Source organism: Branchiostoma floridae, chromosome 11, assembly GCF_000003815.2.
Source record: "Branchiostoma floridae strain S238N-H82 chromosome 11, Bfl_VNyyK, whole genome shotgun sequence".
NCBI lineage: Eukaryota > Metazoa > Chordata > Leptocardii > Amphioxiformes > Branchiostomatidae > Branchiostoma > Branchiostoma floridae.
The window spans coordinates 2,902,977-2,930,131 of NC_049989.1; the positions used below are offsets into that span (position 1 = coordinate 2,902,977).

Genomic DNA, 27,155 nt, shown 5'->3' on the forward strand with positions numbered 1-27,155 from the left:
AAACCATTCACAGCGCGGGGGTGACATGTTCATATCATGCATTGATTATACCAATAGGTCATACTACTTCGACGCGCGCATCAATTTTCGGCCGTTTCCAAAAATAGGAAAAAAAGGAGTTTCAAACATACTTTAAATCGTACAAAGCAGCTTCAGAATAAGGTAATATAACGGATTGCAAAATAACTATCGGAAAACGTCTACTAATGTCACCTAATATTGCTTTAAAAAGACGAAGAATCTATTGTTCGGTATACTATATCCTGTGTGTTCAGTCATATGTTCAGCCTTCCTGACCACTTAAATTTCATAATAATGGCAAACTTTTTTTGGGTCAAACTTTCTATGTTATTCGCACGCTCGCATCAGTTTTGGGATTCCCAGAGGGTGTCATCCATATAATCAAAGCAAAATGGCCTTATGTGAAATATGTGAGATTGTGAGATGTATCTTTATTTCTTTAAAAATCGAACAAATCTAATCACGGTGGTTGTGCCAGTGGTAACTGGGGAGTATGACACACAGGCTAAAAACTTTTGCATGCTCAACCTTTTTTATGACCCAGAAGTTGGTACAAATATACCTTGAATATTGTCTCGAGCTGTAAAGCGGTTTTCGAGAGGGCTGATGATTTTTCACTACTAGTAAGAACTAGTATTACTGAACCACGTCAAACTGGTATCAATATTCATTCAGTAGACAATCTTGGGGAACTTCAAAGGGTTGAGTTACATTGGATAAAAAATTAATCCTTACTTTTCTTCTTTTCCTCTCAAATACCCTCAGGCGACACCATTCACAAAGTAACGGAATAGGGGGCGAGTAAAGGCTACATATTTCTATATTACATTTCATTTGGATGATACAGGCAGTTATCATAAACAAATATTTGTGCTGTTGGAGACAAAAGCTACGCACGTCTGCCTCGCAATTTTTATTTCAAAGGCGTCAATGTTTGTGATATAAACCGTCTAATCAGACTACGATAACGCCTTTACAACAGAACTAGTGTTTTGCTAAGTATATTCATGTGATTCGTGATTGCTTTACTGCAGCAAATAGCGTCATGTTTTCTTAAATGTATTCATTTATTTGAAAGCCAGACTTTATAGTCTGAAGGAGTTTATTCACAACTGTGTCTGGCCCGCAGATAGTAGAGCTGGAACCATGCGTCTCTGACGTGCTCCGGTGCTTCTACACTGGGTATTGTACTCAGTTATTCACGCCGCCGAAGGTAAGGATATAATGTTGTTGGACACAGCAATGAGCAGCTAGAATGCACGATAGTTACCGAAGCGTAAATAGTCGACATTGTATGATGAGAGTGTATCGGAGTAAAAAGATACGCGTGGTTGCTTCAGATGGGGCAGCGGATTAATGAATTCATTCAGTTCAGCAGAAGTTTGTAATGATCCATAGATATATAGCGTTCAGCACCAAGGACAGGTCTGTTTTCCTGCGCGCGTGTAAGTGGCGTGTGTAAACATATATCCCCGAAAAAGTACAGACAATAATAACTTTCATATATAAGACATGTTGATAAAACTGTCACATATGTCTTCAACAGATACCCTCTTTTAAATAACTTCCAACCTTATGGTCGCCAGTTTCTCTCCCTCTCTTTTTATCTCTTTTGTCTCTCTCTTTCTTTCTCTCTCCCTCTCTCTCTGTGTACGTATGGAGACGGTGTTGAGCACCAAGCACAGCCTGTTTGTAGAGGGTATGTATGTCACGCACAGAAAAGTATACGGCAACATTATTGTTTGCGCGCGCACATGTGTGCGCTTGTACGTGTGTAGACGGCTTTCAGCACCAAGGACAGACCTAATTTTCTATTTGCCTAACGTAATATGTAAAATGTATGTACAATTGTATAATGTAAACGTTCAGAAAATATACGTTGTTGATACAGCGTGTGTTTGTGTGCATGTGTTTGTGTGTGCATGTCTGTGTGTGTGTGTGTGTTTGTGTGAGCGTGCGTTTGTCTGTTTAAGTGTGTGCGTGTTTGTGTGCATTTGTGCGTTTTATTTGTCTGTGAGTGCTCCCTCCCCTAAATTGATCTGGTAGTTTTGACCCATGCACTTTATATTCGCTGACTTAGCGTCCTAATTTCCAGTCATGGCGTCCGTGACCAACAACGACCATGTCAATATATACGCGACGATTTCTGACTCGGTGGATGACCCGCTGTCTCGAAGTCGTCCTCCCGATGTTGAAGCGCCGACTCTGGCACCAACCCAGGAGAAACAAAGTAAGTACGCTCACGGTTTCATGAAAGGTTGTAAAAAGAAGCTGGGGTTTGCCTCCCTGGTGCTGTTGATCGTCATCCCGGTGGCTTATGTCGTCGTAGCCTTCAGAACTGGGCAAAGCAACGAAATTGTCCCAGGGTTTAGCTACAACGCAAGCCGCTCGTACTCGGCGCTGTTGTGGAAAACCATGAAAGAAAGCCTCCATATTCGTGTAAGACCGCATGGAACACCCCCACACCAAGACATCGTTCTAACGACGACTGTCCGACCACTCCGTGGCACTGCAATAGATCTCCCTTACGCCTCCAAGAAGCTTGAACATCTCGACTCTCAAAATACGTCTCTGATCATGAACATGACAGCAATGCCTGGCGTCCAAACAGAAGAACCCGACACCACACCCCCCGCAGGCGGGAGCCATTCCACGGCGATGGTGCACGGAGCTGTAACAGTCGCACACTACCGACAGTTGCCATCCTTGGCCACCAGCGCACCGCCACCATCGGGGACGAGATCGACCGGAGTCGACACAGATCCTCGGGCATTCTCCAAGAACACGCCGATGGGTGACCCTAAGACCCCTCGCTCCAAGCTACCCGCCGTGCTTACAATGATCGCAACTGCTGGCACTAGTGAACAGCAATCTCCCGACTCTCCGAAAACAACTCCGCTACCGAAATCACCGAACATAATAACGACAATGTCTGCTGTGTCTGTGTCAACAACAGAACACCAGGCTCGTACAAAGGTACCAAAGGACAACCCCGCTTTACCCACCACCTCAGGGCACTATCTCAAGGACCTGGTGCAGGGAGCTGTGATATTTACACCCTACCGACGGTTGCCGTCCGCCAGCGCACCGCCCCCACCAGAGACGGAACCGACAGGAGTTGACACAGATCCTCGGGCTTTCTCGGCCAAGACGCCGCCGATGAGAGACCCACAGACCCCTCGCTCCAAGCCACCTGCCGTCCTGTCAATGATGTCCACTCCTGGCACAAGTGAGCAGCAGCCTCTTGAATCCCCGGAAACAACTCCGCCACCGAAATCACCGACCATAACCACAACGACAATGCCTGATACTCACACAGAAGACCTGGCTCGTACACAAGTACCCGGGAATAGCCCCACCTTACTCACCACCACAGGGCACTATCCCAAGTATGTGGTGAAGGAGTCTGATACATACAAAGGACAGATAACTACCGAAGAGGCAGCACCACTGTCAGAGACAGGGGGTGGTACACGTGAACACCCTACCACTACCAGCACGACTCACGAAAAAACTGCCTTGTCGACCCGGCCGCCTATGATTTCGGATGAACCGGACATTGATCTAAAGCAACCAAATACAGCTGCCATTCCGAGACACCTGAAAAAGGCCAACGAGAAGGAAAGGAAATGCTCACAGTATAAATGCTTTGGCGGACAGACGGTTGCACCGACTCAGATGTTGACTGACAAAACAGATCAACCGTACTTTTCCAAGATTCTGTCGCAGGCCAACCTGCCAACCCCTCGCCCAAAGACAACCGTTTTCCTCCCCACGCCGCTATCAAATGGCTCGATTAATCAGAGGAATTCAGTTGACTCCACGGCTGCGTCTTTGTCCCTGAAACGACCAACAATAACTAGGAAAATACCTGGGATGCATGCAAAAGATACCACCAGTGATCCATCGGGCATTTTCAAAACGATTTGGACCACCGGACACTATCCTCCCTACAAGACAAAGGCACACAACCAGCAGATGCAGACCGATACAACGCCAACACCGTCCAAGATTGGCGAAGCTGTACCTTATCACCACCCACCCGACGCGTCGACTAAGCTACCTGAGGTTTTGGGTGGCCGTGGGCTTATCTCTGAGCAACAAACTGCAACTTTCACTTCTACAAATGGCCGCCCTCTCTCTGCTGTGACATCACACACTTCGGACAACGAACGGAAGGATGACGGAAGATCTGGTTCGAATGGAGAGATTAAAACCAAAGGCAGCAGCAGAAATACTCTTCGGGGGCGTATAAGTCGTGGTAGGAGTTGTCATCGGTATTCCAGGGTTGGGCCACGCCGTACTGGGAAGTGTGGAAGGCACTCGCCCTTATATGTTCGCCGCACAGGTCATCCTGCCAAATCGTCACCGTATGCACGGCAATCAGGCTGCCACGGAAGAAGCGGAGGGCACTCTGTACGTCGGGTTGGAAGCATGTACAGCGGCCACCCCGCCAAGTCGTCACCCTATGCAGGTCAACCAGGCTACGGGAAAAACTTCGGCAGCACCACCGACAGAAAGGCGTTGAAATTACGTCCCCCTAAAGTCTATGGTCACCAGTCGCGAACGAGTGATCTGAGAGATAAAAACAAGGACACAGGTGGATCCGGACCGAATAAATCTGTCTCCTTTGGAGCCGACTCAAGAGGTGGACCCGGCGGTACTGGAAAGAGCGGAAGGAGCTCTGTGAGTCGTTTTGGAGGTCACAAGAAGGTTCACTCCTACAAATCGTCACCGTTTTCACGTCAGCTGGGCTACGGGAAAAACTTCGGCAGCACTACCGACAGGAAGGCCTTAAATCCGCTTCGTCGTAAATCCTTTGGAAAATTCACAGGCGGATTGAAAAAGTACTCTGGACGCTCTTTCAGGCGAAAGCACGGAACGACCACTACTAGAAGCCGTTTGTCCGCAAGTGATTCGAGAATCAAGGACAGGGGTTCGAGCGCTGGGTGTGGCTTTTCCTTCACATCGCGTCAGTCGTCCGCAGGCGAATCGACAAACGCCGCGGACAAAGGTGTAAGCGGCCGTCGCGCTGGCACGGTTCGAAAAGGTTCTCATCTCACGTCTGAACGTCGCTCGTACAGTCGTAATATGAAAGACAATTCCCTCAAACCTAAAGGAAGCCAGTCATCCACAGGTGATTCGACACACAAGGAGAAGGCTTCTAGCGGTCAGCGCAGTTCTCGTCTGAGTGAGCGTCAGTCGTACAACAACAAAATTCGTCAAAGAAAGAAATTGGGTGGTTTGTTGCTTGCAGGTAAAACTACCAAAAGGTCATTTGCCAGGTTTTAAGCCAAACTATGGATGACATCCACACGCGCAGTACTTGTCGCCAGTTCTTGGAACTTGCCGACTCATATTGATTTGCTGTTTCTTTTGATTTGGATGTTTCGCCCTCCCGCATTAATTTTGGGGTCTCCAGAAGATACCATCCATAAAACCAGTGTGGCCCTGGAGGATAAACGCAAAGGGCTGCATTTTGCTTGAATTATTCACCTTTGGATATCAGTAGCCAGAGAGCAAGCAAGCAAATGAAGTGGAAAGCCGGACTCTAAGCTGTCCTTCCGCCTTCTCTCACGTAGGTGGCAAACTCGTGGTGCTGGCGACACATATGAATAGATGCCAGCCTCTGACGTGCAACAGAAACATAGTGCAATAGTAGCTTCCATTGCAGGCTCTCTGGGCCTTCCCCTCATCCTTTTGGGCTCATAATACACTTTTCCCTGCCGGCAGCACCGTTGAATCGGCCAGTACAAAAAGAAATGGCCAGCAAAGGTCGCCGATTATGAGCCCTAAGAAACGAAAAAAACAGAGAGCCGTCTATGGAGGCTAATGCAATAGAAATGGCACGCCATCAGAGGTTCAGCTACCATCGTTGCTCTTCAGACGAAACGAAGTTGAAACAAAAAGGAAAAAGTAGACATGCTTTTTGTGGTCTAGACTTCACCATTCAAGTGGAAAAGTGAAAATGATCGTCACAATGATATCACTAGTATTCTGTTTTGACCACTGAAGAGCTAATCTTTCACTGATTGTGACAGAGACGACAGGTACAATATGTATAACAGTAATTACAGGGTCATTGTAAGGGGCAATTCCCCTAGCTCTTTTCGACAAGCACAATGAACACACGTGGACCGTACTAATGACTGTAACCCTTTCAAGTAACATGCATGTCGGGTGAAAGAGCCGAAATGGAACTCATGGCTAATGTACATCTCGAGAAGGTCAAATTTTAACAACACCTTGTGGCAAATAAAATCTCTATTACTATACCTATACTATACTATTTGGAAAAAGAAAAACTGTAGGGATAGTGTGGCATTAACAGACATTTTTGCGAAAAGAAAAGATGAATAAAGTAGCGTGACTCAAGATATGATATATATGGTTTCTTTGTAGAACTGTATATGGAACTGTACATTTTGAAAAAAAAGTCATTTAGATTTTGCAGACTCATATACCAATAGATTTTCAGGTATATTAAGATTACTAATAATCAGTTGCCACCGACTGCGAATTGAATCGGGAAGGCACAGCCGCACTCCTCTAGAACAAAGCATGGTAGAAGATGAAGTGCACTTCACTGTTGATTGCGATATGTATGCGAATGATAGAAATACTCTATTTAGTTATATAGAAAGTAGATTCCCTCATTTTAGACACATGAGTAGCACTGACAAGTTTATATTTCTCATGCGTTTTGACAAACCGACAATAGCGAAACCCATACAGTCCTACATTTTCACTATTACCAAGAAGCGAGAATTAGCCGAACTTTTGTGTTAGACTAGATTTGTGACACTTTTATGTATGTATATATCCTGATTTGTTGTGACCTGTACTTAGCCCGGTTGGGCAAAATTGTACAATAAAGGTCTTCATTCATTCATTAAGATTACTAGAGTTTTTTTCCACGTAATATCATGAGAGCCACATGCTGTAAGTGTGTGGCAATCTTTGTGGAAAAAGAAAAAAAATAAAGATCTTTAATGTCATGAGAATTTCAAACAGAAAGTTGCCAGACGGTGAATAAGATCACGTATTCATCGGGCGTATGAAAGAGAATCATGGCATGCTGGCATTTCTGTTCCGACATGGTTTTATTAATACGTGATTCAATCTGCCGTCTGGAAAAGTGATGTAAGCTGTGGTCTCGGGACAACGGCCGGTAGGCTCCCCGGCCACCATGTGAGGCTGGATCATCTAAGCTCCAAGCAGATCTATCGATGGCAAGGCATACTTATAAGAGGTCAAAATAGTAGCCGAATGGCCACCGGGGCGAGTTGGCTACCGTTTCGTCCCTTTGATCAACCTTGTAATAAATGTAACAGTGGGGTTCAAGGACTGCTAAACTGACCATGCCAAACCGCTGTCAGCCTTTAAGCGTAGTGGTTAAGCGTCTTGGTTTATGATCTGGCGGCACGGATTCGGCGCGGTTTCGAATCCCGGGAGTCAGGATATTGTTTCTTTCTGTTTCTACTCCTTTCTTACATAAAATTGGAATAGTTGGACTAAAATGAATTTTAGTATCTCAAGTCACAATCTTTATGTATCGTTCACTTGCTGCTGCTCATATTAGCTGACTCATGATAAATATGTTTATGTATAACATAGAGATTTGCCATGTTGTGTTGTAATCAATCTATTTAAACAAGGGTGTGTTCAAGGATGGGAAAGTACATCATATGAATACAGAGGGAATTTTTTTTATGAAAACCCTCTTCTGTTTTGGTGACTGTTTCATCATTATTATCAACTATTATCAACTTTTATCATTAACTATTATTATCTTTATCATTAATTTATATTATCATTATTAACTATTATTCATTATTCCAGTCGAGTATTCTTGCTCATTGCAATGTAATAAAAGAACTAGAGTTCCACAACCTCGTGCCTTCATCAAATGTCGTTAGACTTTTTTATTGATGTTGCAAGTAAGGTCTTCATTTGTATGTAGCGCGTCAGTCGTACACAGGACTGAAAACCGTATAATATATAACCGTAATAGCCGTATGCAAGGGTACTGAAAACACAGACAATAACACAGAACACAAGTATGTGTATAACTTCATACACCAATGCTACAACAGTGAATTGTGACTACTTTCCGAGTACAGTACATCTAGATATCAACCTAGAAACGCTACAGCAGATCGATATAGACATGCTGTCCACAACTCTGTCACTTTGGGATAATAGACAATTCCATTTAATCTTGGTACATGTTCCAGGTGTCGCGCCAAATTTGTGCTCTGCCAGATTTGTGCTCCGTACTAAGGTATCGGAGCTATGACTATGGCAATGGTCAGGGCTTTCGCTAGGGCTGGGGCTGTGGCTGTGGCTGGGGCTGGAGCTGGGGCTGGGGCTGGGGCTAGGGCTAGGGCTTGGGCTAGGGCTAGGGCTAGGGCTAGGGCTAGGGCTAGGGCTAGGGCTAGGGCTAGGGCTAGGGCTTGGGCTAGGGCTAGGGCTAGGGCTTGGGCTAGGGCTAGGGCTAGGGCTAGGGATAGGGATAGGGATAGGGATAGGGATAGGGATAGGGATAGGGATAGGGATAGGGATAGGGATAGGGATAGGGATAGGGATAGGGATAGGGATAGGGATAGGGATAGGGATAGGGATAGGGTTAGGGGTACCGATAGGGATAGGGATAGGGGTAGGGATAGGGATAGGGATAGTGTTGGGTTTAGGGTTGGATATGGTACAGACCTATCAGCGCGACTCCTTCTCCGCCTTATACGTCTGCTTCAAAACTTACCACACTCCGCGACTGTGGTGCACTTCTCTCCACAAAGGTATACTGGAATCCCTAATGCAGTGTCTGCGCAAATATTTGGCAGGAGCAAACATCTGACATGACACCCTGACGGCACAGGTAGTGACATTCCATAATTGTACTTCGTTGTTTCTCACCGTGCACAGTCATTTTCGATTGGCCGAAATCCCGACGGACGAAATTGCTACCCGCCTCTATTTTCCAGTGGACTCAGAAAATGACAGGCGGTCACACACCGCCTAATCTGGCTCGTAATTAAAACTTCCAATTATTCCAATGACATAGAGCAGGCTGCCTCGTCTTTGTCGTATCTAATCATGCATAAAACATGTCCACCACGGAGGTCTTGCTTGAGGCAAAACAAAAAAGAACGCAGTACAGCGCGGGTTTTGAGGACGATTCCCCGCTTCAGTTCCCACCAATCCTTTTGAAAAGCGTTTCTATCAAATGCGCCGGGCTGTCTAAAGGAGAACTATCTTGGGGATTTGTCAGTTTGTTTCTCGCCCCCTCCCCCCATTACTACTGATGCGTTAACAAGGCATATTGGGTTTATACGGAGAGACACTGTGGCGGGCGGACGACAGAGATCCGAGAAGCCTCCGATAAATATTGGGAACATCAACTCTCGAGCAAACAGGACGCGTGTTTTCAATCTCGACAATAGCCAGAGACTAATAAGGTAAGACATGTTTCATTCTTTGGGTAATAAGTTGCCTTTCAAACCATGATATTTCTTGTTATGACCTTTTATTCAATTCTCCACTGATGATGACCGCCCACAACACATGGCATGGGAATTTACTCTCCAAGCAGAGGGCAGACTGAGTCTGACTTGTATTTGACGTCTTTTTCGACGTTTTCTATTTGACCAGGTTTTCTCTTTGGTTGGCTGATAATGAAAAAAAATCTTACGAAATATAAATCCTAACAAAAACGACAAAAAAACACGAACCGAGATTGAAAATTGCTGGTAGCCTTTCCAACAAGACACGCTACTAAAATCCTTCAAGCTCTCTAGATCTTTTAGTCGTGCTTTGTCCTGTTCTGAGTTCTAGAGAGTCATATCGTATAGTGATGAGTCCGTTTGGACTAAAGGGTGACTACGAAACGTCGAAAGTTCTGCTTGTGTACGAGTTTGTTGACAGCGTTGCTAGACACTTCACAAAAGTCATCGAGATAAAGATGCCAACATAGATTATCTCTACAGTTGTTCTACACGCAACTATTTTAAGTGGACGCAACTTAATATGTTTAGACGGGCATTTTGAAGTCTCTAAACAGAGCGGATACACCCGAAATAACCTTCCAAATCCCAAGACACTTTCATCTCGTCTCGGATAGGTTGTTGATATGTTTACCGTCTTTGTTTAGGTGTAAACAAAACTGCTCGTTAGCGTGTACCAGCACACAAACATACAAACATCGGCTCTTCTTTTATAGAGTACGGTTACACAAACTGTACATTTTGTCGACAAACGTTAAACAAAGAAATGAATATATAAGTACACGAAGTTTTCTCATAAACTTTGTATGTGATACTTTGGAGCACTTATACAGAGACTGGTCTAATGTATGTTTAGTTCATTTACGTGAAAGGAATGCCCTTCAGTACTGTTCAAAGGCCGGTGTTTGTTTTGGGCGTGGAAGCAGAACTTGTCTGTGTTTGATACACATTGAGTAAAGGTTTTTGGTCTTTTGGAAATAGAAATGACACGCCCATCAACCCAACGCTTTGTATTGTATTGTTTTTTTTTAATTTGAATAAGCGCGAAATTACTATCTGTATGTTTTGTTTATCTATATCAATTTATATCTAAAATAAATTTTTATTTTGTAGAATGAGTACATCTAAAAGCTAGCTATGAAATAATTTCATGCCGGTAAGTCTTAGCCGTGGGAAGAAGTGAGTTTGACTGTACATGTAGTACTCTACATCTAAGTTGTAAAGATAAAGATAAAGGTAACGTTTGTCCCATAGCCTTTTTAAGTACTCAAGTAGGGGCAGTGGGTTTTCATCCACTGTGTCAGGAGCTCCGGGTATTGGGAGGTGGAGCCCATCCCTCCCCTTCCACTGCCTTTTTACTTCCACAACCGAAGCCAACCCATTTTTACACAAGAGTGGTGTGAGGAAAGTCGTGCAAAGTGCCTTTCCCAACGACACAACCTCTAGCCAAGAACCTCGACCACTATATACTAAGCTTAGGATTCGAAGTCGTGACCCTGCACATCTCGCGCCCGCTATCCTATCCATTTGGCCATTCGGCCCCACATACGGCTTTAGAATTTGTAGGATGGGACAATATCAGCAGAGGCTGTCAGGGCTTAGATTTGCTAATCTCCAAGCAGATCCTACGGTAGCATAAGATAGTATCAAAAGCTGCCAGAGGATTGAAGCCGGTCTAGGAGTATGTTTGGCAATCTGATGACTCCCTTAGGCCGACCATACTCCTTAGCCAGCTTTGACACTATTAAAAACGTTTTTAAATCTGCCTAGAGATTATAGATTTGCGCCCTCCAAGCGTTGCCAAGCTGAAATGTCCAGCTGCCGTGAGTACGCATATGACAGGAGCCCGGAGGACGACATCCGATCACACCTGGTTTCGCGCCAATTCCGGTACAACACATACTGTGCATTCCACAACTACCGCGGCCCTGTAAAATGGAGATTTGTACTAAAAGCCGCTGACAGATTTCTGGACAGAAGTATAGCACAACTGTTGAAAACATGACCGTTTTAAAACTTCCTGAACGAACTAGTTTGAATGTTTACCCCAAGTGCTAGATCAATGTTAAATTCTGGGTCTTATTGCAGGCAGATTTATTGCACTGCGCTTGTGCAGGCTGTCATATGGCATATGTTGTCAAGATGTGAGAAAAAAATACACCGGCAGTAGTTTAGTTCATAGATCGTTATCGCAATTCAAGATGGATTATATCGTATTTTGGATGGTTAATCGCTTGGGACGTAATTAGTTACACAGGTGGGTGTTCTCATAGAGGTGCGCTGGACGTAAAATGGACGGTCCATCGGTGACCTTGGTTAGGAATGATGCACATTTTGAGGCGAGACCATGTGTGTGGTCAGATCACGTATACCGAGGGTTTAACGTTTGAAGATGCGACAGACGACAACACAGGATTTCCTAGTTCACGACAGCGTGAGCTACTTCTTATCAGACGTGTCGGATGGAAAACTCCGTCGGATTCGCAAAGATGGAAAAATGAAATTGTGTCGAAAAAGCTGTCTTCCTCTTGTCCGACAGTCATTGTAACATGTTTTATATACAAGTATTGTCTATGGCCTACGAAAAGTAGCAAGTTTGCAAACACAGTGAATATATCACGAAAGAATAAAATTGGAAAATAATTGGCAGAGTAATGAGCAAATAGACGATTGTGATTTACCAGCCTGCCAGGAAGCCACACAAGAATGATGAACTCGGTACTTAAAATACCGATCGGATGTTGGGCGGGCTAGTATAAGCGAGATTTAGTCAGGGTACCCTAGTCCCGAGCCCTATCCTTCCTAAAGAAGAAGTGGACAAACATTGGCCGCCGAAGTCACATTTGCGCCTGCCAAATGAAATCCTATGGTGGAAAACTCCCCTGGCAAATTACTTTTGATTAATGTATTTGATTAAAGCTAAGTTAGTGCGTTAGAGACAACTTTTAAGGAGTTTTACCGTTGAGTTGTCCCACGATATCTGTATCTGTCTCTGGATCCTTACCTCTATGTTACCCAGAAAAAAAAACCAGGTCAGATGATGTAACATTAGCTCGACTTAATCTACGTTATCAGCAAGGTGCAATTATTTCGAACGGAAGGGAAGGGAAGGCAGATAATTGCATGATTGCAGTTTTAAGATAGACAGTCCTGAAATTATTCAATACAACAACACTAAAGAATGTCTCGCCACTCCCATTCCACTGAATATCAGTCTGGCTGCTACCTAAATAATGTTTGTATAACCCATGACAGGCCATGATTTCAACATTGAAATATCATGCAAAGTGAATATATGACCAAAACTACAACAAAACACACAAAGGGTAAAAGATTATTTTTCTATCCATGAAATTTGTTGAGAGTCAGGTTGCGACGTGGTCGCAGCGAAGTCGCCACCCTAGTGGAACGGACATTTTTGCTGTGATTCAGTTTCAACTGCAGCTCGTTGTCTGTGACAAGGCTATCAGTTCACCTCTGACTGACCGATAATAGACCCTCTCATGCTGTGTTTACATACATGTATGTACGACAATCGCCCAGGGCAATAGCCCACTACAAGGCGATGATGAGTGGCTTCTTATCACCACATTATCTAAACAAGTCATCAGCGTGTTGTCGTCTGCCTGGGAGGGCGGACATACTCGGACAGGAAGAGTCCATTTAGCTGTGTGCGGCCTTTTGTGCTGTTGTGTTTGCTTGTGTAGGTAGGTAGGAGACACTACAACATCCCTGGAGGCGCTTGCTGAATTTTGACGTAAGTTCTGGTACATGTCATTTTAAATAGATGATGCTAGAAAATACTTACTATTTCGAAAATATGTCCTTACTCAGAAGAGTATTAAGTACTCGTATATAGCATGCATAAACTTACGCATGCCAAAACAGATGTAAGTTGTTTAAATTGCATGATAAGGTGAACAGATAAATGCAAGTCATCAGAGAAACAAAACAAAGGTGACAATAAAAATAAAATCGTGCTAAACAACCGGAGACAGATTACAGCAAATATTGCACACCTATTTCAAAATGGGAAACATGAACTGTATCTGTATCTATATAGCCGGTATAACCGCCCTTCGGCGTAACACGCCAGCTGGCTTGAAAGTACATCAAATTTGTAATAGAAACTGAAGTTAACCTTTCTGTCAATTCTGTTTCAAATGACCTTAATTACATATAATTATTAAGAAATACCATTATAGCTTGTACTATAAAAGATACGACAGCAACATTGTGTACAGAAACATAGCTGGGCCCGTCACCTACTGGTGAATGAAATTAGTCGGCATGAGAATATTACTCCGCCGGGAAATCAACACTTTACATCGCCCTGGCCGTTAATCCTCCGCCATCTATGAAAATTAGTTGCTGTCATTGTTTTGACAACCTCTCCCGACCTCCAGGAACAATGCCTATTATGGTGATTACGAACAAGTTACAAATCATACCAAGTATGATCATGTGTCATATTTTTGTTAGATGGGATGTGCTCATTTTTTGGGGGTAGAGAAGAGAGTTATCAATGAAGAACGATGGTTGTATTAAACATTGTCGATCTTTATTATGGATTAAGAAAGATGGTTATATCAAGCATTGTCGATTTTTAATATTTTTTGACGTAATTTGCATATTAGTTGCTCATAAACGCTTAGAAATCCACAGAAAACTTCAATATCATAATGTAATTTTTTACCTTCCCCCTCTTACTGCCCCTACGGTTACCGGCTACGGGACTGAGTGAGTGAGGCTTGGAGCAAAGAAATTGCAGCCCAATTCCCCGATGATATTGCTGAACTTGGAAGCATCGGTCACTTACAATAAGCTAGAATATAGGTCGATTGAAACCGGACGATGCCATGGGAAATTCAACGACACTACCGAGGCTGGCATTGTGCCGATGTCAAATTTTATCCAGACAAATTAAAATGGTGTGAGTTACAAATGCTGCGGGGGTGGTGAAAATCTTTGTGATTGAACTAACGACTTGCAACCTTCAAACGTTGGCGTAGGCTTGCTTGAGTGTTACGTACTGTTAGTGATAGACACACTCTCTGACCTACAACAGAGACATGTTCACTTTGCGTTCATTGCATGGGTGCAATATAACTGTTAGGGTATTTGGCCCTGAAACCAGAGGCCATGGGTGCAAATCCTCTGACATGCCACAAAACGCTATGAGACTACATTAAAGTTCTACCTTTTTTCACCAGCCAACCCCTCCGATCAAAATCATTTGTACGTAAAATTCTCAGGATTCTTCTCCACTGACTTAATCTGTAAGAGAGACGGAGAAACGGTCTACTTCTGATCTGTGCTGTTTACGAAATACAAAACTAGGAAGATGTTCCTCGGGCCGAGAGAATCACTGGGTCAGAACAACGTTTATATAGAGACTTGTAAGAGCTTAGGCGCTCCTTGGGAATACGTGAACCTTCGCTTGGCTATATATATCTAACGTTAAGCTTCTTTCGAAAAGCATTTCACAATGAAACCTTATCCTTCGGAATTTATCAAACGTACCCGTAGTACCAAAATGAACTGTAAAGGTACGAAGATACTATGGCTGAGTGGTAACATGTATGTTCTCCTCCTCCTTTGCTGCTTTAAATGTTAAGAAGTAACTTATCCCCAAATTAGAAAAAGTCAGCAATTCTGGAATGCACTAAATCCCAAAGATCGACAAGAAAGGAGCAAATTTAATGGTGACTTTAACCCTCTAAGCTGCCTCTTACACTTCTGTGGCTCCTGGTTTAGAGCGTCCTACCATTGATATCTTCTAAGGATTACCTGGAGCACAACTTGTTAGTCCCTACCACACTTCATAGGGTTCTGGCGTAAGCATAGCAGAACATAGCCGAGTACCTTGCAAATGAAAAGGTTATAAAAACATAACGCAACACTTCCACTGTGAAAAACTCCTAGTGGTATAGAGAAGAAAAGTAAAGTGACATGAACTGTAATGAGGTCATATAGACTGTCCAAAGCTAGTAAGGGTAAGTAAATGCAGGCAGAGGAGTAAGCCGGCCATAATAGTTCAGTCTACAATTGTTTGAAGATGGCGACTACCGACAGACTTCCTCGGTTTATTTTTTTGTTTTATTTATCTATAGATGAATCTTCAGGGTGGTCCTTCAGTTAACATTACTGATTTCCAATGGAGCCATTTCAAAATCATAACAAATCAAGATGGTAGAAAAATTTGTATCTGTAATTGCATAATCAGATTATAAAAAAATTGCAATCTGTACTACTGCTAGCTCTCTGGCAATCCTACTTGACCAACTTCTACTATTTTTCCAGAAACCTATGGCGTCTGAAAAAGACTGCCCTAAGCCTGTTAGACATAGGGTGTCTATGGTAAAAAAACATATAGTTGACCTACAAAAACAACTCATTGCCCCTCCTGTGTCCGGGTCACCAAGCCATAAAACCGAGAGGCACTACTCAATAATGTACAGCAGCGGAAGTAATCAAATTGAGGGGTTTCGTCGATAAAGGCCTGCATGTGTTGGTAAGTCAGATATTCAAAATTGTTCCAAACGCATATCGCAACCACTAGTACTGTCAGGTCTTATGTATTTAGACAACGTATGTGTTCGATTTCGAGACAACCTGTGGTTCTTAATGAATTCAAAAGCACAAGACGAAGTGAAATGCTCTACTCAATGTCTTTGCTGACATTAGCCAAGGATTGATATTCTATTTCTTGTACTACATTAATTAGCATAGTAGTTCTTTTAAAGGCTTTGTCCTGATCGTATCACAACGATTAGTCCCCCGGGTACATTAACGGAAGTGATATATCTATCTCACAAATCTACAGTACAGGGCTCTGTAGGTACAGTAGGGCTGATATCAGAGTTGCGTTGCACAGTAGAGGGCTCAAACTAGGATTATATTGAGCCACTTAAAATACTAGAAAATCCTTCTTTTCCTTCAGAATATTGGCCAAATCTGGAGACTTTTTGAGTCAGAAGGATCAGGTATGGTCTAATTTTTCCCATCTTCGTTAAAATTTGAGTTGTTGGGTCCTAAATCAGGAGCGAAGGTGGGGTGTCTTTCGAATTCATTGAGCGAGCTTTTCTTGGAGCTTGAGCTGAACAACCCCGTTTTCTCTGAATAGTTGTAAAATGGACCCTTGTGACTTTCTGTTAGAGCAGAATTTTTAATATTGAAATATACGGGTTAGTACCTTTATGAAGCCTTGTTTCGGTGTGTTTTAACCTGCTTTCCTACGGGCAGTCCTAACTTGATGTCTGTCCTGTACAGGTAACCGTACGAAGAGAGGGAAACATGGCGGCTCTAAGGATGGTTCTCCTGGTGACCGCACTGCTGCAGGTGGATGGCGGGAACATCTTCTGCCCGGACCAGTGCGAGTGTGTCACGGTCTCACGGATTGAACCTCCGTCATGGCCGCTCAAGGTCTACATGTTCAAGTAAGTCTTCATGATTCTACTATACAAGTCCATTTATAGCAATCATACAATGTACCTGCGGTTTGGGAATGCCAAATTTGAATCCTCAAGCTCTGTTACTGCTACCGATTTATTTTTTGTTGCTACAATTAGAGTTTTGTTCACTTATTGAACTACTAGTACCCACTGGATAATGTAAAACCTGATGTTTGTATCTTCTGTTCGCAGTCCATCAAAATTTAACCCAATGGGCAATGCATTACCTATGCGTTTGTATTGACAAGGATTATGATTCTACAAATCCCACATTCACTATGTTTAACTACTCTAATAGAAGGAATAGCCTTTGCCATTGCCTACACAGGTATTGGATTCACTTAATGCTATATTCACTGTCCTAGTTTACCTATTTTCTTTCATTTTGTTACAATTGCAACGACCTCGGCATGAAATGCATTTAGTTAATCAAGCAACTGGATATGGTTTTGGAAACGGTCAAACGTTTCAGGTAGTGTCCACAATCTTTTGTCAGTGACACTGTGTCACTGATTAACTACCTGGATGTCAAACCTTCATCGAAGCATTTGAAACAGTGACGATCTCTCTGACAGATACAGCTGGCCGGACGGGAGCAAAGCGATGGGCTGCTGGTCCAGGAAGACCATCCCTCTACAGCTGCCAACAGGTACATGAATCAACAATCGTAAAGTAATAATCTAACTTAAACCCCTTTTCATTGAGGTTGGAACTGCATTGCGACCTCTGAAAGACCAAAAATTTCACATGTCGCTGAACGAATTTCAGAAAAGAACGGATCCAAAAAAAATTGTATGTTAAGTGATGTCTTTTAAATCATTGATACTTTTACGTCTTGCATCATATTCTAAAATGAAATCAGGGGTTACACAGTTGCAATTTTGGTTGGTCGCTGTAGGGTCTCTCAGCGATCGTTGTCTAATGGAAAGGGGCCATGAGAGATACAGACACACACGATGTTTTCTGTGGTGTTCATGCTATCCTAGGCAGGATATATCTGATGTTAGAAAAAAAACGAGACAATACTGATGTTGTACTTCCGCAAATAATTTCATCAGGTTGGTAGATCAATTGAACAAAGTCTTCTTCGTTACACAACTTTCTTTAATTTTTCAGTAAACGTTTCAACGACCATCTATCGCCTTTGGTTTCTGTTTGACTGATGAAGGCGACAGATGGTCATCGAAACGTTTACTGAAAAATTGAAGAAGCTTGTGCAACGAAGAAGACTTTGTTCAAATACTGATGTTGTGTTTCGCTGGATTTTGAAGCCTCTTGGGACAAGGATGTCTAGTCTATTGTATAGGATAAGTGGTACTAGGTACATTTATTTGAACAAAGGACATCGTTGAATGATAGCTTTCCAAATGCGATATGCCACAGAAGCTTTAACTTCAACTAGAATTTTTTCATATCATTCCGGCACCATGAATAATTACTATGCAGGAACGCCAGACGCTACGCTGTTATGATGACAATATCTCGGCTTTTCTTAGATGTTCCTTTTGATCCCCTGCCTCCAGCTAGGCTTATGTTTACACTTAACGACTTCCTCGCTTTCTGATACCAAGTCCTTATCGCTATTTTGAATATTCGCCCTTTGTTGTATCTGTCTTCAGTATTTCCTGTGTCTAAAATACACGACTGTGTGATAACTATGCAGTCCATCCTTTAGGCAAAAATGTCAACATTTCCTGTTAGACAAAGACACAGGTAAAGCGGTAAACATGGTACAAACTGAATTAGCTATCAATGAGAGGTGACGGAATGTGGTTGCACCTAGCTAGTGGCACCACTGTTGTGCCGCCAGTGTGTTGCGAGTCCGACTCATCACCGTTAAGTGCTACATCTGGCCGTCTTGTCTGACTGTAATCAGTATAATGATGAACCGTTGTACAGGCGGTCGCACTCTTTCATTTTACAAGCCGTGTGTTTATTTTCTGTCGACCTTTCTTTTCGTGACTAATATTGGTCGCGGCCCCAATAACACAAAAAGGTTCCAGCACGTTGTAAAACCTGTTTCAATTAAGGGTAGCCAGTGTACGTTACTCACGTGTCTGACCTCTTTTCCTTTTTAACGAGTTTGGTTAGTGCAAGACCACATGGACCGGTTCTGAACACTGAACTAATGCTCATTGCAGCAGCATCTCTTCTCCCTCGTCAGAAACATAACTAATCTAGATCTTCGCTAAGCTTGGCTAACTGACTTAATAGGTGTAGCAAGGGTTACGAAGGCTGTTTTGCTTTGAAATCATAAACTTCAAGTTACTATCTAGCCAGTGGTGAATTCAAAGCTGATCGATCATACTCTTTCCTTCCTCACAAACGTACCCTGGGTGATTATTGAACCTCGGTACCCGATTAATGCTTTCCACCAAACACACCTGTGAGCCACTTGACAAATGGGTGATAGTTCACATACTGTACCGACTTTTAATTAATGGTTACCCCCTTCCATGAGACTGCGACCACAGAGCGAGCACTGAGGAGCGAACGATGAGCGACCCAAAACTTGACTGATCGCTCAACAAATTTCGTGGACGAAGAACGAATCTTTTAAAGTTTTGTGTATTTTGATGTATTTCACATTGTACATCACATTCTCTGGTCATATTCCAATTACAAAACCATGAAGTATGCAAAGCCAATCTAGGTCGCGCAACTTAGTGTTCGATATTTAGTGGAAGCCTGACAAAGTTCACTTTAATTCGAGTCAATGATTATTGCTCTTTACATTTACATGTACGTTAGTGTTGTATATAATGAATAAATTTGAACATTATTGTACATGTGTACCCACTGGGTTAAGTACTGTACAATGGACCAAACCCCTTACAGACCTGAACTACCTGATCCTGCGGGGAGACCGTACGGGCGAGCCGGGGTACATGGCGGACATGCCGCTGGTGTTTTCCGTCAGGAAGAGAAGCGTCAACAACAGAGCCATCTCCACCATCTACCAGGGCGCCTTCCAGCGCCTCGGCATGCTGTTCCATCTGGACATAGAGGGCAACGAGATCGACACGTGAGTCTCTTTCATCATCTACATGAAAAATGGAGATATAGTTTTGGGTGTGTCTGTGCGTCTGTGTGTGTGTGTTTCCGGATTTTTGTAGTCAGCATAACTCAAGAACCTCTGGATGGATTACGATGATACAAAATGTATTTGGTATGTAGGTTGGTGTTGGGAAGACTAAGGTCAAGTTCGATTTTGTTCAGTTTGTTGTAGCAATGGACTGTAAAAGCTGATAGGTTCTCTTATGTACAAAGATATGCGCAAATATTTCTTACGTGACCTTCAAGTAGACCATACACAGATAAAAATGTGACATTGTGGTACAAATAAGACAAATCTAATACTGTAACAGCAGAAGCAAGTTGATGGCACAACGGATTACCGCAAACTTCTGTTAATTACCCGAAATCCCAAAATCCCGTGGTGGTGCGGTGCAGCTTGATCTACACGGTAGTACATGCTTGTTGCAATTGCTCACAGTCAGGCATTGGGGTGGATGTGTACTGCATAGTTATATTCTCTCATAAGTTAAGCACAGACTAGATGAGATGAGATGATCTAAACCTGTTACATTTTGCAACGCTACTTTGTAAAACTAGTAGTAATTGAAAGAAGATATTAGAATTTGCTTGGATCAAGGACCACTCGGTAACATGATCTTGTCTGTTTTGTCCCATAGAATCAATGACAACGATTTCAAGGACCTGGTACATCTTTATATCCTGGACCTCAGCAACAACAACATCCGCACGATTTCCTCCGACTCCTTCCGCGGACTCTACAGTCTTCAGGTCATCGACATGTCTCGCAACCATCTGACGTCACTTCCGGTTGGGGTCTTCGAACCTGTGACTTCCATAGTCGAGCTCTACCTGAACGACAACGGTATCACCGCCATCCCTCCGAACATCTTCCAACCTCTCCATAACCTTCGCTACTTCAACATCTCCAGCAATCGTCTCCGGGAAATTCCGGACGGAATGTTCTCGGGTCTCAGCTCCGTGATGGAACTGTATGCCGACGACAATGAATTCCGCCAGGTGGCGTCTCACAACCTTCTCGGCCTTGAGAGGGTCGAAATTCTCTCCCTCAGATCGAACGAGATCATGACCTTGAACGGTTCTCTGAATTCGACAGTCCCAACCTTGACGACCGTTGATCTATCAGTCAATCAAATCTCTCTCATAGATGAAGATTTTTTCTCCGGGCTGCATAACTTGTCTGTCCTTCATCTAACGGACAACAGGATACCGGCCGTACGCGGGGACATCTTTAAGGACCTGCCGCGTCTGAAGGACCTGAGCCTCGCGCGGAACGACATCAGCACCATCACAAGAGACGCCTTCCGGGACTTGACGGCACTGCAGCTGTTGGATCTGTCCCACAATAAGATTGCTTACCTTTACAAGTAAGTGGAACTTTCTTTTGACGATGTTAGAGCCTAACGGTGAATCTTCATATGTTAACATTTATGATGTGAACAGCAAAAATGTTTTCTTAATCCCTTGTGCTTACACTTGATCTTGACACTGTATTCCTCTCTCCTCTCACCGCCTTTTACCTCCCCAACCGAAGTAAGGTGCCCAATTTTGCATCTGGGTGCAGTGAGAAAAGTCGTATAAAGTACCTTTCCAATTGCAAAGGGCACAACATTAGTGGCATGTTAGAAGATTTGTGCCCTCTGGGTTCTAGGCCACACACCCTAACTGTCACGCCGACATGACGCCACCTTGACTGTTCTGATATTTGTCTAACATTGTTTCAGAAACATGTTCTACGGAATGACCAGCCTACACGAGCTGCACCTGGAGAATAACCGCATACAGGACTTAGAGGGCGGGGCGTTCCAGCTCGGGTCCATCCTACACATGTCTAAAGTCATGTGGCTGTACCTCAGCAACAATCATATCAGGTAAGCGGCTGTTAGTCTGTGTGATTCAAACCCTGCTGTTCAAAGCTGTAACTGGCCCCTCCCCGCGGAGGAGGCCGGGCGAATGTTGAGCGGGCTGCTATAAGCGAGATTTAATCAGGCTAGGCAGTTGTTACATATATCAAGGCACTAAATTACACATTCATTGCCTTCAAACGACTTTGCTCCTGACCACTACTCAAACTAATGGTCGGCGCTATCTTAGCCCCGTTTTGCCCATCTGATCTTATCTATGGTGGAAGAATGTAACTTTATTGTTTTAAAAATTACTATTGATTGGCGCAGATGACTTAAAGAACTAGTAGGCAACCTTGCCTGCCAACTCCCAACCACATATGAACTTGCTCGACACTCCCAGCCATGGTCTGCAGAAGGTAGGGAGGCCATGGTTTGCTACCAATGACAATGTGTGATGGGGGTTTCGATGAAAATACAAACATTATATGTAGCGGGATGACTTTTCCAAGACACTCAGTGTAACGTCGATATGTCGTTTATTTGTACAGGTACCTGCGGCCATCAGCTTTCTACGGCCTACCTTACCTGAAGACACTGGACCTCTCCTTCAACAACATCGAAATGATTCACCCAGAAGCGTTTCGAAAAATGCTCACACTCCACAACCTCTACCTCCAGCACAACAAACTTGCCAAAATCCCTCACATGGCCATCATGAGGCTGAAAAGCCTGGTGAGCGTCAACATGGCGGGGAACCAGATCAACAATATCGGCGGCCATGACTTCATGGGGCTCATGAACATCCGGGACATCAATCTCGAAAATAACGACATCTCGAACATCACGAGAATCGCGTTCTACGACCTCCCCTACCTCCGCAGTCTGGACCTACGTGGAAACCAGATGAGGGAATTTGACATGAATCTGTTTGACAAACATCTCTACATGAGAGAGTTGCTCCTCGATGGGAACGACATCACGTACTTTTCTGCCCTGAACTCGCCAGTGAAGCTCTCTCGTCTGTCGCTGGCGGACAACAACCTAGAGACTATGGACACGAGCGCGCTCAGCATCATGGCGTCTACGGGGAGGCTGAATTTGGCGGGAAACCCCTGGTTCTGCGGCTGTAGTCTCCGCTGGCTGTGGTCCTTGGTGACGACAAACGACAACTTCAATCAGCTGGTGGAGGCCGAGAAGATGACTTGTGCTGGGCCTTCTTCGTTACGACGTCGAACCGTAAGTTGTTGTTTTTTCCCGCTGCGATACCAAATTCTGTAAGCGGAGTGGAGACATATACGTTTCCATACTTCTAAGAATGACGAGTTGTACTCTTGATGTCTTGAATGTCTTTATATCATTACATAGGATAGAGAAACATGAGGTAAAGCACGAACATTTGGGAACTGTTCAGTGATTGAAATGAACTATGCTACAATTGACAGGCTGTTGAGGTAGGCAGTTGTAGGGTTATCCATGAATATGAAACTATATTGTGCACAATACTTGCAGTTCCCAGACCCTGATGACGTTATGTTTCCAGATCTCCAGTCTGGACCCTGCTGACGTCAGCTGTTCCAGAGTGCTACAGAACGTCAACACGCCTCCGGCTGAAGATGTCCTCGAACTACCGCAAGGTGTTCCCTGCGAAAGGTAAAATCTCAACCTCCGTCGATCTGTTTTACTAATATCATCTTTGCTTCCTTGCTATTATCACATATATGCTGTCATTGTCAGTCTGGAATCCATCATATTCTATCTATGGTTTGCGCCAAAGTTTGCTTGCACCCAAAATTCTGTGGGTTAGGCGATGGAAGGAGTAAACTGAACTAAGATAGGATGGCTGGATACCAGGCTAATCATCATTGTCACTTTACTTAAATTAATCATAAGATTGCAATCATCACATGTACGCGTGTCCTGTCCCTGATATTTTCCAAACAGGAACTTATCAGTTTGTTATTATTGACAAGATAACATTTTAGAAACGTTTGATGTAATAGCCCAGAAGTAATAGTAGCAAATTTGTATAAAGATATCTTAAACCATGAAATGCTTTAAAGAATGTATCCAATGTCAAAGTAAAGTAAATAAAGTAGAGTTAAGTAAAGTAATTAAAAGTAAAGTAAAGTAATGTTAAGTTAAGTGAACTAAAGTTAATTCAAGTAAACTAACCTAAAGTAAACTAACCTAAACTAAACTTAACTAAACTAAACTAAACTAAACTAAACTAAACTAAACTAAACTAATCTAATCTAAACTAAACTAAACTTAACTAAATCAAACTGATGTTATTTTCCAGATCAGGAAAGAAGAGCCGTTGGCCGTGGTACGCCATCATCTGGGACGTGGTGCAGGACCGGCCCCGGTGTGCGGGGGTGCTGCTGGCGGAGAGGTGGGTCCTGACTGCCGCCAGCTGTGTGCAGACGTACGGAGACGTGCGGACCGACATCGTGGTCAAGATCGGCAAACTCAGGAGCCTCCATAAGGAAGATATCACGGAGAGGAAATTCAAGGTCAGTTTGAAGATTTCTAGACGTCTTTTTACTAACACAGAACATATAGAGATAAGTATGCTGGTCAATGTACGTCTGTGAAACAAGATGGTCATTTTTTTTATCTTGAAACAATACTGAGCACGAGACTAAGCATAGATTGTAGTATTTGTGGTGAAACATCTAAGGTTTTTGTATACTTATAACTATATTAATCATAAACAGCTGATCTCAATATAAATTCCATGATGACTAACATGGCCACCTTGGAACTTACTGGAGTGACATTGTTGCACATTATTCATCATCACTGTGTCTAATACTTTTCCATGTTCATTTAATCTAATGCATTTCTAAGAAAAATCTTCTTTGTGTATTTCAGGTGGTGCAGGTGCAAGTCAAACCTGAGAACGATGCCCGTGACCCCGCCCTTGCCATGATCAACATTGACCTCGGATCCGAACAGGCAGGTCAACCCGTCTGCGTTTCGCAGCAAGTCCGCACGGTGGCGCAGAAGAAGCTGTTCACCTCCATGTGGGGCCGCACGGAGGATCACATCGCGAAGCCGGCGCGGCTCTACGTCATGAGGCTGAGATCGTGGCCGTGCGCGGGTCAGCCTAGGGGTCATAAACCCACCCCGGGTCAGAGAGCATGCGCAGTCAGGAATGACAAGAAGACGCTGATCGACACGCCAGAGTTTAACGGCGTCGGGTCGCCCGTGGTTGCTAGGCAACAGAACACGTGGTACCTGTACGGCATCAAAACGGCAGACGACCACGGACTAGGCGTGTCATATGTCAAAATAGACGACTTCTGGAAGTGGATCGTTATAACCGCAATGGCGTAAAAAATCAAAATCAACCGGGCCAAAATATGATTTAAACAGAAAAATCCCTAACTATGCAACTGTATGCATACATGTAGTGTAGATCTTTTGGATCAAATATCCATTTCCCTTGTGAAGGTTAGGCATCCGGGGCTAAATATGATTTGGGAATGAATTACATGTCCCCCTTAACTTGGAAAACTTAATCATGTAAATGTCTTTTCAAAGAACTTTTCGTGTATTATAGTTCGAAATTGGATTACATGTTGACAATATATGTGGTGCACAAATTTGCACACTAATGTACTTTAATTTTGTAAGTCATGGAGCCAGTGACAGTCTTACTTGTATGATACGAAGAATCTGACCATGATACGTCTTTCTTAAAGATTGTTCAGCTAATATGACTGTCGTTTAGTGGAACAGCTGATTGATAACTAAACCTTAGCACCAACTGTTTGAACGCAGTTAGAAATCACTGTTTATGGTTGACTGAGGGTCAATTTGTGTGTGCATGTGTGTGTGCGTTCATGTGTGTGCGTGTGTGTGCGTATGTGTGTCAGTGTGCGTGCACGTGTGTGTGTGTGCGCGTGTGTGTATGTGTCAGTGTGCGTGCACGTGTGTGTGTGCGTGCGTGTGTGTGTGTGTGTATGTGTATGTGTGTCAGTGTGCGTGCACGTGTGTGTGTGTGTGTGCGTGCACGTGTGTGTTTGTATGGTTTACTATGTACGATTTATGGGCTATGTAGATACGCAAGCTACCTTCACATAGCTATGAACTTTTTTTAAAGCAATGCATGCGAATTGTTCGTATATCGCGTATCACAGAATAACGAGCGTATACCAGCGTATACGATTTAACCAATGAACATCTTATTGTAAATAACTCTTTTATTTAGATATCTATATATGCTTGCAGGATACACTCATCATTTGATATGAATAACACACTTGTGAAGACTTGAATCAAAAATTGATAACAAATATGGAGTGTTGTATCGACCTGTAGATATTGTGTTAATTGTTTTTACACAAATCAACGATATTTAGTTGAACTGTATTGCTTAACTTCGTTGTTGAAACAATAAAATGAAAATCGAATCACTTGATTCATCGCTGTTTTTCAGTCCCTCTATTTCGTAGCGCCAGCACGGAGTCTGGTAGAGACAAATTACAGACAATTTAGCCCAAGGACGGAGCCCTTCGCGTGTTCAGAGCGCATGTGTGAGGTCATTGCACAGCAAATTGACGTTGTTAGGTGATGCAACGTGACAGCGTTGTGTAAAAGGCACAACCCTGTATCTTTCAACTTTTCATTTCCTTGTTCACTGAAATATGCTCTTTACTTGTCATCGAAAAGCAAGCTTAGTTTTTCACAAGTGGCATCACTAAACAAAAAATCGTTTTATTCATGTTAGATATGATGAGGTTTTTTATTCAATAGTCGCCATACGTGTGGCTGTAAACCGTACAATGGATGAGGCACGTGCAAATGTCCGTGAGTCAACCTTTCAATAGAATGAAAGATTGATTTCCTTTTTTTTGTTGACCGACAATGTTGGGAGTAAAGAAAACATTGGATATCATTCAAATTAGTCATGGAAAACGGTTCAAAGCTTCAATCTATAATTTTTTTTCTCCCCAATCAGCCAGTCCAAGTTTATTATTTCCTCTGTTGTCTTGACAGACTTTTCTCAAGAAGAAACACTAAACTTTGATCCGGTAACCGGCAACCCTCCAGGCTCCACCGGTAACACTCCGGGCTCGTCCGGGAACACTCGGGGACTTGGCTTTATTATTTTATGATTGTCTACACAACTGACTTGTCAATCAGGAACTGCTTCATAGTAAAACAAAAATAACATACGATATTTTCTAACCAATAACGATCGCGGGGACAGTTTGTTTGCCTTGTAATATGTTAAGTAGAACACTTATTTCCTACCCGACCAAGGC

General features: G+C 43.3%; 2 protein-coding genes across 4 annotated transcripts; both read left to right on the top strand.

Annotated features, from left to right (window-relative positions):
- Positions 1-2,118: 2,118 nt before the first annotated feature.
- LOC118426124 (mucin-6-like) lies at positions 2,119-4,549 on the top strand. Its single transcript, XM_035835383.1, has 2 exons — positions 2,119-4,089; positions 4,370-4,549. The coding sequence occupies exons 1-2, from the start codon at positions 2,119-2,121 to the stop codon at positions 4,547-4,549; spliced, it is 2,151 nt and encodes a 716-aa protein (XP_035691276.1).
- Positions 4,550-8,938: 4,389 nt separating this feature from the next.
- LOC118426357 (insulin-like growth factor-binding protein complex acid labile subunit) lies at positions 8,939-25,792 on the top strand. Of its 3 annotated transcripts, none has more exons than XM_035835685.1 (10): positions 8,939-9,479; positions 16,797-16,963; positions 17,554-17,627; positions 19,817-20,003; positions 20,674-21,402; positions 21,760-21,906; positions 22,431-23,118; positions 23,423-23,532; positions 24,182-24,395; positions 24,757-25,792. In XM_035835685.1, the coding sequence occupies exons 2-10, from the start codon at positions 16,821-16,823 to the stop codon at positions 25,219-25,221; spliced, it is 2,757 nt and encodes a 918-aa protein (XP_035691578.1). In that variant the 5' UTR covers positions 8,939-9,479; positions 16,797-16,820; the 3' UTR covers positions 25,222-25,792. The 3 variants fall into 3 exon arrangements, with proteins under 3 accessions (XP_035691578.1, XP_035691580.1, XP_035691579.1); XM_035835687.1 differs by lacking the exon at positions 8,939-9,479 and adding an exon at positions 13,182-13,281; XM_035835686.1 differs by lacking the exon at positions 8,939-9,479 and adding an exon at positions 16,244-16,510.
- Positions 25,793-27,155: the final 1,363 nt, after the last annotated feature.